At 42.0% G+C, this 15,582-nt stretch overlaps 1 protein-coding gene across 2 annotated transcripts in view; it reads left to right on the top strand.

The window, feature by feature from the left end:
* agrn (agrin) overlaps positions 1 to 15,582 on the top strand; it is a 258,804-nt gene that overhangs the window by 147,018 nt on the left and 96,204 nt on the right. For both annotated transcript variants that reach the window (XM_067591515.1, XM_067591516.1), the window contains one exon: positions 3,566 to 3,781. In XM_067591515.1, the coding sequence (XP_067447616.1) occupies positions 3,566 to 3,781 (216 nt within the window). The remainder of the gene's footprint in view (positions 1 to 3,565; positions 3,782 to 15,582) is intronic.

Here is a 15,582-nt window from a genome sequence, read left to right as displayed (position 1 = left end):
AATAAAACACTAAGTAGAACTTTAAATGAGAATGACATACATTCACACTCAAACTATTAGGTCTTAACATACATTTAGTTGCCAGTTTTGGAGGTACATCTACCTAAAGCTACTGTAGTCTAGCAATGAATCTCAACTTTGTGAAGGCTTTAATGTTTTAGGGAGGTGTTGATTCAACTTTATAGTCATTTTGGAGGCTGTAGTTTGTGTTATAGTGAAAGGTGTTTCTAATATTTTGTCCACTCCATTTCTCAACCCTAGGATTCCTGTAGGGTATACCGTAATGTATATTGAAATGCCACCACAAGTTTTGTGTCAAATATGTGTGAGCAGTTGGCCAGGCCGCAACCCGAGAGACACAGTAATGTGATACGGGCACCTGGAAGAGAAACTTTTTAGAGAAACTCTTTTAGTGTCTGCACAGGATAAGACACCTTCATTCAGTTAACTGTTTAATACATCCATGGGGGCAAAGTAAAGAACAGGAATACAATTTTTTTTTCTCAGGATGCTGAAGTCATGAAACACCCTACTCTGCCTCTGATTGGCTAGTACTTGTTGCCTTCATTGGTTGGGTTGCTTAGGTTTAGGTGTGAGGAGTGAGATTGGTTAGGTTTAGGGTAAGAATATCAGGGTAAGCCAATCAGAGGCAGAGTAGGGCGGGTCATGACTTCGCCGTCTTGGGAAAACAAATGTCGCAAACAGGAAAGTCCTGAGGTAAAGTTCGTAGCATTTAAGCTAGCTGTTTGCTAGCTCGTTCCATCGACTGTCGCTAAACTACCAAGAAACACCAACTTTACTCAGTTACACCACTTTGTTCAACAAGGGTGATATTATCTGTTTGTGTATCAAAGGCTGAAAGACAGAATGTCCTGCTTTAGCTTTGCTAGGTGCTTTTGTTGAACTTATAGAAGTGATATATGAGCTAAAATGTCTAAAATGAACTTGTCTTGTTCATTCTAGTGGCTAAAGCACCGCAGTTGTTTGTGCCTTACACTTGCTTCCTGGAGATTACATTTTATCCCATTTGTTGTCCATGTAAGACAAGACTAAACCTGTCTCTGGGACATGTCCACAGGATTCTTGCTGTTTTTATTATTGTTTCTGCACTCCCTGAGATCACCTGTCAATCAAACTGGAGCCAGCACTGTTCAAATTTATTTTTGACAATGTTTTTGTCAGTGGTGTACTTTTGTTGTCCGCCATGCTAGATAATGCCGTTCATATTAACCATCTAGTATGTCTTTTGGTTCTTTTCTATGTATGTCTTCTCAGGTGCTCGGGGGATTTTTTCTCAGGAAAGAACTCCCGCTACATAAGTATGCAGTTTGCACACTCAGTCCAGCGCCTGCACTCGATACCTTCACTTTGACAGAACCATCGGCTCTAGTGTCAGTCTTTTGTCAGTCAGCTAAGCTCGAGGCTAGAGTGAGATTTTCTTATAGGAAAACATCGCCGAAGAGATCTGGTTACAAACCACCGTTGGTATTCTTGATTTTTTTTTTCTCTCCGGGTGGTGTGTTCACTGTCAGTATTGGCAATATGTCTTTTTTTATTGTAAAATCTAATACCAATATGAGCATTATTTGCTTTTACAGTTGTTGCAGTACAATTTTACATTTGTTACCTTACCAGTATCACCAATATTATTCGTTTGTTCCATTCAAACCATACTGAGATCATTGTTTGGTCACCCTCAACCTCAGTCTCTTGTTTTTACTGTCATACTATCAGACACCCTTCCTCTCTCTTGTACACATCTGACACAGTTCGATTGAATTTCACCTCTTGTCACTCTGCTCGCATGGCTTCGCTTCGCCTGTGAGCCACACGCTGACACTCACACACACACACACACACACACATGCACAGCACATGGTGTGAAGTGATGGCTGAGCAGTGGGCCAGTCATGACAAGGCCTTCATGCTAGCACCTGGTCGCGTGTGCGTGCGTGTGTGTGAGACACCTAATGCCTACACCTCTTAGACACACACACACACACACACACTGTCAGGAATACAGATGCATTCTTGGATAGCTTCGCACATACACACACATACACACTGACTTCTTTTTCCCTTGGTACAAAAGAGAGTGAGCTCAGGTAGCTGTCAGCCGCTCTCCCACAGGGAACAGTGGGCAAGTCAAAAACAGCCTCCTCGCCTGTCACTCCTCACACACACACACACACATTGTGCGTGAGGAGCGTGAGTGTGAGGGGGGAGAGACAGAATGAGATGCCTTGGGCAGATGCTGGACCAGTTGTCTATGCTACGTGCTATGCTGTGTGTATATGTGTGTGTGCATACGTATGTGTCTATCAGACTGTTTGTCTGTCTAACCAGAAGCGCGAAAGCCACCTGCCAGCCAGTCCAAGTGGACATGCTGTCTTGCGTTTATTCCTGGCCTGGGAGCCAGTGATAAGAAATATGTGTGTATGTGTATGTGCACGTGTGTATGAGTGTGTGACATGTATATCCCTCACTGTGATACTGGTTGTTCACCTCACCAACCAACAGGACTTTTTTTTTTACTAAGGACTTGGATTTTTATGTGCTTTTGTCCATTGATTTCCAATCAGGTTGGCTACCTGTGAGAGCTTGCCATCTCTTTTAACACTCCCCAGTGCTGAGGCAAGGACGTCACACCAGCTGGCTGCCCAACAGCCCTCAAAGTGGGCGCAGAGCCGCGGCAGCTGTAGCTGCCACAGCACGGGTCAATTACTCTCTAAGTTGATGCTGTGTACTGACAGCACGAGCACATTCGCACGCACATATTCCTTGTTTGCTTGGCGCGTTCAGCAGCCTCTGACAGAGTTTACAGTTTGCTATTTTACACTTGATCAAAGTCGAGGACTCAGTGGGCAGTTTAAGATCAAAGTCTCAAAAGTTGTTGAAGTGTTTGGCTAACCTTGGTTTGTCTTCTTGTTGCCGTCCCTCCATGTTTTCTTGGACGGTGGATCATTGATGTTTCAAAGACTGCAGTCTCTTCAGAGGAGGAAAGTAAACTGTCCATGAGAACTCGGATCAGCCGGCTTGCCTGTAGATTGATTTCAATGTTATTGCTCACTTTTTAAACATTTCTAACGCTGAAGCTTTTTCAAAATTCTGCAATAGGCTCAGCACGCCCAACAACACACTGTGCCTGCTCTGCATGGGTAGATAGATTCTCCCTGAATGAATTGAGAGCATCTGTTTGCTTTATGCCAGGATCACATTTAATCCCTGATGCATTTGTGTTGCTGAACTGTTTAGCGTTCTACATAAAGACCCCATGGCTGTTGTATATTGAGATGAATCTGCTCAGGCGTGCCTGTCTGGTGTGAACACATAAACTCTGATTGCATTTACTCATGATAACTCTAAAGTGAGTGTCGGAGAGTTTGAGTTTGTCTATTCATCATCAGTTCATGCAAGATAAATGAAACACCAGGATCACACCCATCAAGGTGTTTAATTGAAGTATGTGCAGGCTTGAAAATTGAAATTGTGACAGATAGCGATAGTGAAATCGAATGTTTTATCAATCCTAACATCTCCTCCTCTTTCTCTTCCTGTCTGGCAGGCTGCAGAGGGATGCTGTGTGGCTTCGGCGCTGTATGTGAGCGAGACCCAAATGACCCCGGCAAAGCTGAGTGTGTTTGCAAGAGAGTGGATTGTCCATCCTTGGTAGCGCCTGTTTGTGGCTCCGATTCATCCACCTACTCCAACGAGTGCGAGTTGGAGAAAGCACAGTGCAACGCACAGCGACGCATCAAGGTGCTGCGCAAGGGACCCTGCTGTAAGTACCATCACCTGCCTACCGACCAGTCTGCCAGACATCAGTTTAACAACTCACCCAATAGCACTTTGAAAAGAAAATCTTTTTTAAACAAATGGGAAATGATTTAAGATAATTTTATGGGCTTTGAATGCAGAGTAACTAATTTTTGACACTTTGAATTTATCTGCCTTATCTCGTTTCCAGAGTGTAAGAGGATGACTATGAGACTTAATTACTTGTAAAGATTGAAAGAAAAGAAAATTAAATTTAAAGTTTGACATTTAAATACTTTGTGTGATCATAGTTACAAAGAATTAAAGTTGTGCGTTTTCACTTTTGAAGACAATATTAGTTGAGCAGATTTGAGATCCCCAATGTCCATAAACTTCAAAAACAGATCGGTGAAATTCTTTGAAGACTTCTAGCATTCGCAGATTTTTTTTAGGTCAAGCCATGTTATTTCAAGTGTAACCATTAGTGAATACAGGGTTTGAACATTTTGAGAGATCAATTTGTCCAGTGAATCTACAGTATCTTCAAAAAGCAATCTGACCCAAGTCTGACCTCAAACTGCTATGAGAACTTTAATGTAAAGCCTGTGATGTATAGGTAAATAAACTGATAGAGTGCTGAATGTGAAGGTTTTCCATGGAATAATAGAAACAGGGCTTGAGTTCTTTTGATGTTTCAGACAGAGCTAGCAAGGCTAGCCAAACATAAAGCTGCAAGTCTCTGAGTGACGCTAAATTGCTTGTTATTGTCACATAAATGGATATCTATTATACCCCGTTCTAATACAACACGCTTTGCCTTCCTATCTTTATCTGCCAATAATAAAACACATCCCTATTATGTCCAATCCATTGTCTCCGACATGGCTACGCTCCCAGTGCTTAAGCGCCACCTGCACCCTCACAAACAAAACGTGGACCGCTCACTGTTCCCGTTGGTAGCCATCCAGTGTGTATTCTATCCCTTAGCCCCTTGTGGGTGCCTATACTCCCGCTGTACCTCTCAATGCTTCTCTTCACCAATGCCCGTCAACATCCAGGGCTCTGAGGGGAGCAGCGGAGTCCTGCCAAAGCTGCAACATTGCAGCAGCCTCAGAGATAACTGTAGTGTTTTGTCAGTGTCGAGCCTGCCTGCCAGTGCGGCCCCACTGCTAATTCCAATGGTTTGATTACAGTGTGGGCTTCAACCTGGCACTAATAATAAGGTGGATGACTGCTCACCAATGGCAGCAAGAAAATAGAGAGATAGAAAGAGGACAGAAAGAGGACAGGAGGAACGGAGGGTAGAGCGGAGAAGAGAGGGGGAAGCATCTGGAGAGGGAAGGAGGGAATAATGTTGAAACGGGAATGAGCTATGAAACATTTAGAGGAAGAAAGGGGGTGAAAGAGCGAGCGAGCAAGTGAGCGATTGAGCGAACAGAAAAAAGTAATAGATTTAATCCAGAGAGAAAAAGTAGTGCAAGCGCTGTAATGATGGTTTACGGAGGGTTAAGGCCATCAGAAGCACTATAATTACCAGAGGCAACAACAGCAGGCAGTCACTAGCAAAAAATAAACATGTAAAAAAAAACAAAAAAATGATACTAATGATAGTATAGCTGATGATAACAACTTGCTCACCACCAGAACAGAGACTTCCTCCCTCGTCACGTCACATCTGCAAGGAGTCAAAAGCTGTTTTTTTTTTCATTCCTCTGTCGCCTGCATATTAATGGGCCGGTGTAATCAACACTAATGGTGAGGCAGTTTTTATGTCAACCTTCTCTCGTAACCTCTGACTCTGACTGCTTTTCAGAGAGCACATAGCTCTCGGGAGTGTGACTCGGAGACAAGTCTGCTCTGGATGTTTTGTTGTGTTTAGTCTATTTAAAAAGGTCAATTTTTAAAAAAAAAATTTTAATTAGGGCTTAAAGCCTCAATCTGCAATCTGAGCACATGAAAAATGAAGACAGCCGAAAGCGTCAGTGGGTTACTTTTCAGCAGTCTTACCAGCTTGTGAAGCGCATAATAAAAGTGTCCTTGAAAAATGTGTAAAACAATGAGAAACATTTGGGAAAGTTTGTTAAGCAACTTGCTATGTTTCGTATTCTTTCGCCTCTGTTTAGACATGACAACGCGGCGCTGCATCACTGCCGTTTGTGATGTAATCTAATGTAATCAGTGCAGAGACGTTCAAATGTAAATACAATGATTATGAATGTGATCGAGGGAAATAGACTAATTAAATAAACATCTAGCATGCCAACCTCCCTCCAAATTATCATACTATATTCTTCACGAACACATGCAAACATCACTTAATCTTTTCCAGTAATGAAAATTAGATTCAAAGATGCCTTTACATTTTCTGTATTACAATTTCCCCTCAACGTATGGCGATAAAGTATGAAATGTAACGTTTTTTAAAATACAACCTCCTACTGAAACATTGTGAAACTTACAGCCAGTGTGGTTTATAAAATAACATCATAATAATGCCTGCAGATCAGCTCGTTGTAGTGCTAAGCTGACACCTCGCAGGTCATAGCGGTTCCCTTGAGAGTCCCCACGCCCCCATATGATCACCACTTCAATTATGACCATTTAGACTTTCATTCACACATGATGCAGTCATGTCTAAATAAATAGTTTACATTGTATATTCCACCGTGAGATGATGTAGACACAGCTTCTTTTTCTTTTTTTTTGCTCGGACGGCTTCAGATCTTCCCTTTGATCGCCTTTGACTTTTGATATGAAAGCAAGAAAACCTGCACAGCAAGATTATCCAGTCATGTTGATACATGTGTAATGTCCAGTGAGTAGGGGGTCTTATCTTTATTATCATATTTGGACAATTTATCAGGTCAAAATCAGCTTTTTCATTATGTTAAATCATTTCTACCAGCTTTTTTTCAGTAGAGTAAGTCGTGTCCTGTTATATTTGTGCAAAAATAGTGACTGCTGTGACAAAGATAGAAAGTGAAATTCACACTTTGCTGTGGCAGAGAATGCTCTTGCAGTTTTTGAACTGTAATTTTAAAGGTTAGACATTATTTTGATCGGTGTAGCTGTAACTATACCATCAGTACTTTTCCTTAATGGAAGCCAAGATGTTATGTTTTGACTTAGAGTGACAAATGAACATTTGCAGACCACAAGGAGTCCATAAACCCCCTGCCTGTTAATTCTACATCTTTTTTTTTTTTTACTGTGTCTGTGCTATTCATTTTTTGTTGCATTGAGTGTTGCAACCAATTCAATACAAGCAGTCTCGGTCAAGTATGTGCCAACCACTTAGCCAGCTGTCGTCTGTGAGTTTAGTTACCTTTGCTTTTATTGCAACTGCCTCGTTGAAAGCTCCCATACATAGCAAATTGATTTCTGTCAATAGAAAGTATTCTGAGGAGCAGCCGACCAAAGAATGAAGTAGTTTTATACTGGAACTAAAGATTCATCCAAGTTGTAAGCTGCGGTTTAAGAATTCACCAGAAGTGTGCGTCTGTATAAGACTGAAAAGGAGAGTATTTGCATTTGCACATTATACGTGCATACTGTAAGTAGCGGTAGAGTGCAGGATTGTACACGTGCATATCTGTGTGTGAGTGTGTGTAAAGGAGAGAGAGGGTGTTAGGAGGTCAGGGGAAGCCGAGTGACAGGTTCTCATTCTCTTTCTGCCGCCAATAAATTCAGCCGGTACAGAGGGTCTGGACAGGTCACTCTGGCTGAGATTATGGAGTTGTCAACGCTGATGGAGGAAGAGAGAGGCAAAGACAGGGAAGGAAGGAAGAGAGAGAGAGAGAGACAGTGTGAGAGGAGAGAGAGCTGAGGGAACGAGGGAGCTTTTAACTTAAAGAATAGCGTGGGCGGTTGGATTGGTGCTTTTGTGCAAAGCCTCGTTTGACTCATTCGATTTGAATGGCGGGTTTTCATTGGGGTAAGTGAATTGGCTACCGTTCCGAGAAGCCGTCATGTCCAATTCAAATCAAACTCAGGAGTCTTATCTGGCACTCAGGAGCGTAGTCACAAAAGAAGTTTTTCTCACAGCCTTTTTAGTGAAACTTGAGGTATATCGAACATTTTGTCAGCGTTGAGTACAGGCTGAGATTTAGAGTATGGCAGACCTGCAGGTTGTTGACGTTAGCAGGATGCTGACACCTCTACATTTCCAAATGTGAGCATTTTGTTGCTTATTTAAAGCAAGACCGTAACTGTTAAATGAAAAAATAACACATTCTTCCCCATATAAAAGAAAAATTGAATCCTTGAACAGTAAATTGCACCCTCATTCAATTGAATACACTCAGGAGTTTTGCTGCTACAGTATTATTCGGCGTGGTGTGACCAGTAAGTTATTATGGCCAATGTTAACTAATGATAGCAGACTTTAGATAAATGTAACTGACTTCATGACTGTTCTCCACCTGTGCTACTGTTACACTACCTTTTAGTGTTCGCCATTAGCCTGTAATTGTAGTCGCCATACTGACCACTTACTGCTTTAATGTGCTGTCATCATTCACATCAACCTAACCTTTTCAATGCCAAGCGTACAAGCATAAGATCTATTTTTGTAGTTCTGAGTACCCACCAAGTCAATTGCTGAGATTTGAGAACCCAAACAAAGTTGAATGAGGTAGAAAACATGAGCAGTCAGGTGTTTAGACATGTTTTAAACACACCACCAGTTATTTGGAAGACAAAACAGAGGCAAACAGTCAAATTATTACCCAAACTGTCTGCTGTAAATATCCATCAGAGTTTACAGACTGACTTCCTGGCTCAACTTTGGCCTACAGCTCCCACCATAGTTGTGTGCACACAGTTTGTTTCCTGTCCAATGAGGGATTATTACCATTACCATGATATTTATGGGTGAGTCACTTCTGGTTTTTACCTCCAAATAAAGTGATTTAGGTCATTTAAATTAACTGTATGAACTGTCTGACATCCTTGCAGCAATGTGACGACATGTTTCCATTCCTCCGCTGTTGAGAGATGCCCGTATATTCCCTCCTGTTCTGTCTGCACAGTTCAGCTTAACTCAGTTTGTTTCAACAGTGGAAAAATCCCCTTTAACCACATTCATTTAGCACCTCACTCATAACACTGAACTGGCTATTACAACATTTAAGTGCCAAGGTAACAGTGTAAATCCCCTCCAGAGGACAGGACAAAATGACCCACACGCTGTTGAGTCGCCGACTCTTATTTGCCCTCAGTGCTCCGCTCTAATATTCACATCAGTAATCTGGCCCTTAATGGTTGAGACCAGCTCGGCGCCGGCTTCTTCATTATCTTCCTTTTGTTCTAGATAGATGATTTGGGGTCCGCGGGGTTGCATTTCCGGCGGTCAGGCGGTCAAGCGGGCAGGCGGTGAGAAGATAATGGCTTCAGATATGATCAAAATTAAAAGGAGAAGCTGCGTTTAAACCGGCCCAGCAGGAGTTCCAGATAACAGCACAAGACGAGAGGGAAAAAAACGGTCAGAAAAGAAAGAACTCAGAGAGAGAGAGAGAGAAACAGCCAGCAAAAGCACTCTCTGGTTCAGAGAGACAAGAGACATTTGGCCAGCCGAGTGTATGTGTTCATATGTGCGTATGCGTAGTGTGTGTACGGGTACGCACACGCTACAGTCAGCTAGGGAACTCGCACTGTGTTGGCTCTCCTAATATTGAACTTGGAGAAGACTGGTAAATACACTCCTTTTCCCAGTGAGAGCCAGAGAAGTGCTGCAGAACTCATCTTGTGTGGCCACTCTAGTGGAACATGGAGTTTTCATTCTTTTTTTATACTTTTTTCTTTTTCTTCTCGAAGAAGTGCAACAAGTAATGCAAAAATGTGGAGTGTGCTTGTGCGTGTGGGTGAGGTGACTGGGGTTTGAGAAAATGATCAGTGGAGATGGATTTTGTGTGTGTGTGTGTGTGTGTGTGTGCACACGTGTGTGTATGTGTGTGTGTGTATGTTCTTAAAAGATGACCATAAGCACGGCCCGCTACCTCCCACTCTATCAGTCCACTCTCCGCTCTCTCTCTGTGCTTTAGAGAGGGCTTTATCTCTCTGGCACCGACACACTCTTGTGTCCTCACATTGAAAGGAGAAAGGCATCAGTACTCCACACCTGCTGCTCTGTCTGCTCTAATACACTGCAGGCAGTCAGAGCCAATACTAGGAGGATGTAAACCTCTCCATCTTAAACATGAAGTATGCGATGCGACTTCAGGTATTCAGTTCTGCGTAATCTGTATTGAAAACGTCAGAGCTATTCAGGGGACTTGATGCATTTGAATTCCTTTTCTGTATTCATCGCTTGAAAGGACTTAACCTGTCTCATGTACGACTAATTCACATGGGCAAATAAGTTTTATAGCAACCATAATGTCACCCAGATGGCATTGTCTATCAATGTAATGAGGAAATACGTATAATGAACGAATCTGCGAAATGCTCATTGTCAGTGTGTTTGATTTATTTTCCCTCTGATATTCTCTCCTGGCAGCTAAAGCATTGTTATGTTATGTTTTGGCAACTCAAAGTACTTTATCAGGGTTTATCAGGTTTATCATGGTAAAATACTGAAAAAGAAATATAATGAATGCAGGAGATGAGGGCTCATAGAGTGGTGTGATGAGTATAAATATATGAATCCTGCTGTGCACTATGGACCTCACCAGTCACCAGATCTCAACCCTTTTGAACATTTATGGGAGATGTTCAGTCACCTCCACCGCCATCATCAAAAGAAATGAGAGAATATCTTTTATAAGAACGGGTGTTCATCCCTGCAGTGGAGTTCCTCAGATTTGGAGAAAACACGCTTTTAGCAGCCTGGAGGCAGCTTTTTGTAATTGTTTTCAATGAAAGTGAAGCTTTTTGCTCGCCGGTTTTGCGTTATCGAGCGCCTCGGGTTTTTTCACTTTATGTGCCTCACTTTTTTTGCAGAAGCACCCTGAATGCCTCGAGTTGAAAAGACTTCATCTCAGAGCCCATTTCCTGTTGTCCATTGGGATGAATTGTGAGGTGGGTCTTCTGTGGCGGTGACGACAATCATGGAGGACAAAGTGGTGGTGGCTGTTGCTGCGTACCTGGAGCTATATGACTTTACCATAGACTGTGTAAAAATAATGGACGTAACCACCATGACCATTCGTTTGTGGACTCCTATTGTGAAGCCTTGAGTTTGGTGTTTTGACCGTCTCCATCTGGTTTTCCTGGAGCCAGAAGTGATGAGAAGTGACCGTATTTGGAGCTCCCCAGGGTCCAACTACGGCACCTCACGCCCCAACGTGGTAGCAACTTGTCAAACACAAGGCCTAAAGCATACCCTGCTTTATCGTCTGTTTTACTCTAAATGGGGCCATAATTTAGAAAATGAACATCAAGCTGTATTAGAGAAGACTTGAAACTAGCAAATGAGACCATAAACTCATTCCTCACCTAATGTCTGTTTCTTCTCTCTGCTCCTGAACTTTGTTGAGAGAAGTTTTTTTTTTTCCCCTAGAGAAGCTACAACAGTCAGTGGCCTAAGTTGGCTTGTTACCTCAGCTGTATTTTCTGTCTTTTGTCTGGTGCTGGTCTGGCTGGTTGTTAAGGTGTCTGGGCAGGGCAGGGTAAAGCCCTGATTTATCCCCTCGTCAGGCCCAAAGCTGGCTGGGACGGGAGGTTTCAGGAAATCTCTTACAAGCAAAAGTCTCATCTGGAGCAGAGCTGGAGAGTCAGGAGATGAAAGCCAGCATGCTTTATTCCTCCTTTACCTCAACATATCCCCTTCCCCTTTTTCCTCTACTTCTCTTTTTTGCTCATGCTGTGACTATCTCTTTTGTCGCCCTGGTGACACGCCCGGTTGCCCCCGGTGACAATGGACTAGAGGTAATAGCTGTAGATGGTGGAGATGACTTTTGGCTTTGCCAGAATAGATAACAGTGTTCTGCACACTCTGACTTTTCCCCTTTTATTTTTTTTTTGCCCTCTTTTTCCTGTTTCCTTATGTCTTTCTTATCTTACCTTCCCTTCTCCCTGTTGTCTTTCACTTTCCTTTTCTTTCTTTTCCTCCTTCATTGTATTCCTCTTTCCCTTCTCTCCTCTCATCCTGCTCTCATCCCTCCTTCTCTCTCTTTTGCTCTTTTCCTTCCCTCATCATTCTCTTTTTTATTCCTCATTTCCTGACTACCCTTTTCCTCCTTCCCTGTTCCCTGTCAGTCCATTCTTCTCTGCGTCCCTCTCTTTCACTTCTCCTTCAATTGCTCGGTGTTAGACCAGCCAAAAATAACTCAGTCACGCTCTCCTCCCTCCTTACCTTTCTCTCTCTATCCTTTTCTTTTTCTCTCAACGTCTTCATCTTCTACCATTTACTCTTTAAGACTCTTTAAGACTGTTTCTTGCTGCTGCTGCTGGTCTCATCAGTAGTAACATGTACACACACACACACACACACACACACAGGGCAAGAGGTCATTGTAAATAACGTGGTTTTCGTGCTTTCATTTCCTTAGGGCATTGACACTTGCTTGGTATTCATAACCATCACATGCACAACATGACAGACTGTGTGTGCATGTGTGTGTGTATGTATACTGATACTGTTTTTATATGCATGTATACACGTCCATATATATACACACTGCAGGTCTTTTGCAAACAGATAGATTGAAAAATATACAGTACATCCTTGTTGTCATCCTTCACCACACACACACACACACACACACACACACACACACACACATACACACCCACACACACACATAAAGAGATGATAATGAGCTTTGCTGGAATCCTCTATCCATCTTTACTGTTCCACTCGTCCGCGACCACTGATACTTGTAAGACAAATCCTGTCTTCTTCATCTCTCTCTCTCTCTCCTTCCAGCGTTCACCTCTCTGAAACCTGCAGGCAAAAACACTGATTATGTACACATATACAGTACACACATCCCTATGCACACACACACACACACACACACACACACACTTGGTTAATACCAGACGAGGGGTTTGTGTTTTGAGACTTTTTAATGTATTTATGCATTTGGCTTCTTCTGAATAATACATCGTTAGTTGTTATTTTTCCCTGCGTGGACTTTGGGAGAGATGGAAAGATGTGAAAATAATAAAGGCAGAGTGGTGTTGAAAATATGAGGATAACTACCAGTTCAGAAGACAATGGTTGATATTTTATTTGTGTGGAACAAGAATGGTGACAACTGTCAGGAGCTGGATTTCTAAAGAATATCTGTTCGTCTCTGCATTGGTTTTGTTTCTATGGTGTGTGTGTGTGTGTGTGTGTGTGTGTGCGTGCGTGCGTCGAGAGCTGTCACACATATAAAGCAGACTTTCTTTTTCCTCTAAATTCCGTTCCAGTCGGTGACTTTATTGGCATGAGGAGACAGAAAGACAAAAGAGACACAAAAGGGACACAAAAAAAACAAAAAAGTTGTTTTGCAGAGAACAGCCAACAGTTCATTCATGTAGTCCAAGTCGAGTTTATTAATAATTTGGTTTCAAAGCATGTACAGCACAACATTTTCAACTATGACAGCTCCAAAATATTTGAACGTCTTTAAATTTTTACTGCTCTCACATGTTACTCCTGTGTTCGCAGCCAGATGCATTTTCCCCTCTTTGCTACCTATTCAATAGTTTATCATGGACTGCATTCACTCCACAGACTGTTGCTGTGTTCGCTCTGTGGCGGTAGGGGACAAATTAGACGGTCTGCTTCTCGCTTTCAGCAGGAGACTGATTGTAAATTCCTCCACCGCTGATTTCAAATCGGTAAACTGATGCTAAACTTTCTGAACTTTTACCTTTTTCCGCAGTAGTCAATGAAAACCAGCTGACTCTACGGATGCGGTTACGTGTGATTGTGAGTCAACTTGTTTAGTCTCATCTCACCAGCTGAAGATGAAGTAGTACAGTGTTTATTGATCCCGGTCATCAGGACACATAGTCCTGCTGGTGCTCGTGTTAGCGATCTAATGAGACACTGTTTACACCTGGGTTGGATTGTAAATGCAGTTAACTGAGTGGGAGGAGAGAAACACAGCACAGTCTTTTGTCCTCAGGACCAGGAATGAGAAAAGCTGTGGAAGAAAATATGCAGACTTTTTCTCTTGTGAGTCACGTTTTTTTGAGTCCAGAGCCGTGTCTGAAAGCACTCTCTATTTACTATTTAGTGCACTATATTTGTAGGGCTGCAACTGACTGACCGTTCATTATCAATTCATCTGCAGATCGATTAAACGTTTAATCTATGAGCTGTCAGAAAATAGTGAAAAATGTGCGTTATTATTAACAGCTCAGGGAGATGATCTGTTTCATCTGACCGACAGTCCAAAACCCAAAGATATACATCTTACTGTCATATATGTATGACTTTTGGATCAAAACTAAAGATTTTTTATCATTTTTGTTTGAAAAATGACTAAAACGATTAATTGATTATCAAAATAGCTGATTAATCTTCTCTTGATTGACTTATTATTGCAGCTCTACAGTATTAACAGTGTTTTATTTTAGTGTATGTAGTGTATGTGCACTATGTAGTACCCTCAGATGTACCCATAATAGAATGAAGTGCCTGTAGCATTTTATAGATGTGAGAATTACAGTCGTGCAACACTACACCTGTCAGTTATGGAGCAAAGTGATCATTATTCATAAGTGTCCAAAATCTGAATTGCTCACCACAGAGTAAACTGCTGCGTGTCTATTCTGTGGGAGTACAGTAATGAATGAGTGACTGAGGAGATGATTTCAGGCACAAACCTAGAGGAAAAAAAAGATTTAGTGCCCAGTTCTCCATCGGACAATTCAGTGCTTTCACCCCCGCTTACTGTGGGGAGCGTGTAGAATGATTTCTGTGAAAAGAACCTTATAATGAGACTTTATTACTTCTGCTGAACAGCGGCCACAAGTGGCAATTACGGGATAATGGCACATTGAAATTCACTTCATTTCCCATGATTTTCTGTAATCGGTTACTTTAACCGAATGCGAGCGTGAGGTGTGTATTTCACAGTGAATTGCCGTTACACCCCGGAGCCGACAGTCTTTTCCTGCCCTTTCTTTGTCAACTTCCTCCCCGTGGTATGTCCTCACACACCATCCTGTTAATATTGGAATTACACAAGCAGGATGCTGTTGAAATTCTGTTTGTCTGTGGTGAATAGTTTTAAATTATAATCCACTGGATATTTGTTAGTTTTATAATTAAGTCTCAATCTTTGGTGCATTCATTACTGTGCCGTTTCTCCCTTTGCCTCCCAGAGATAATTTCTCATTTTTTTCTGTTGATGAGGTTCCTGATGTTGCTGTTATTTATTCTAAAAACCGACTTGAAATGCAAGTCACGACTAAACGCGCTGGTTTCTTAACATTTTGACCCCTTATAGCCAAACCTTGAGCTGTAAATTGTGAGCAATTCAACCAAACAGTGATTTTCTCTTCTCTTCTTCTTTCTAGTTTTTAGAGATAAAATTGTAGCAGCTCCTAAGAAAAGAGCAAATAATTGAGGAAAGTCCACATCTTAAATATAAAAGATTATCTGCATCATATAATCATTTTGTGTCCCAGAGGTTGGGAGAAACTTAGCATGTTTAGAGCTTTAAAGGGGAGTGAACCATCAGACTTTAAGCATTGATGTATAGTGTGTGTTGGTACCGTACGTCTCCATGCAGATGTGTTGTGTGTGTTGTCGAGGACCAGCATCTATTGTAACAGACTTTTTAGCAGCTCTGAACAGCATATTGCGCCCAGCAGCCATCACTCATTAGCAAGTGTTGATGGCAAAGGCCAAGTATGATTAGCCAACGCTTCGCTGCACATCAG

The sequence above is a fragment of the Thunnus thynnus genome, chromosome 6, assembly GCF_963924715.1.
Source record: "Thunnus thynnus chromosome 6, fThuThy2.1, whole genome shotgun sequence".
Taxonomy (NCBI): Eukaryota; Metazoa; Chordata; class Actinopteri; order Scombriformes; family Scombridae; genus Thunnus; species Thunnus thynnus.
The sequence above is the reverse complement of the archived record's forward strand: the minus strand, read 5'-3'. Positions and strand labels throughout refer to the sequence as shown.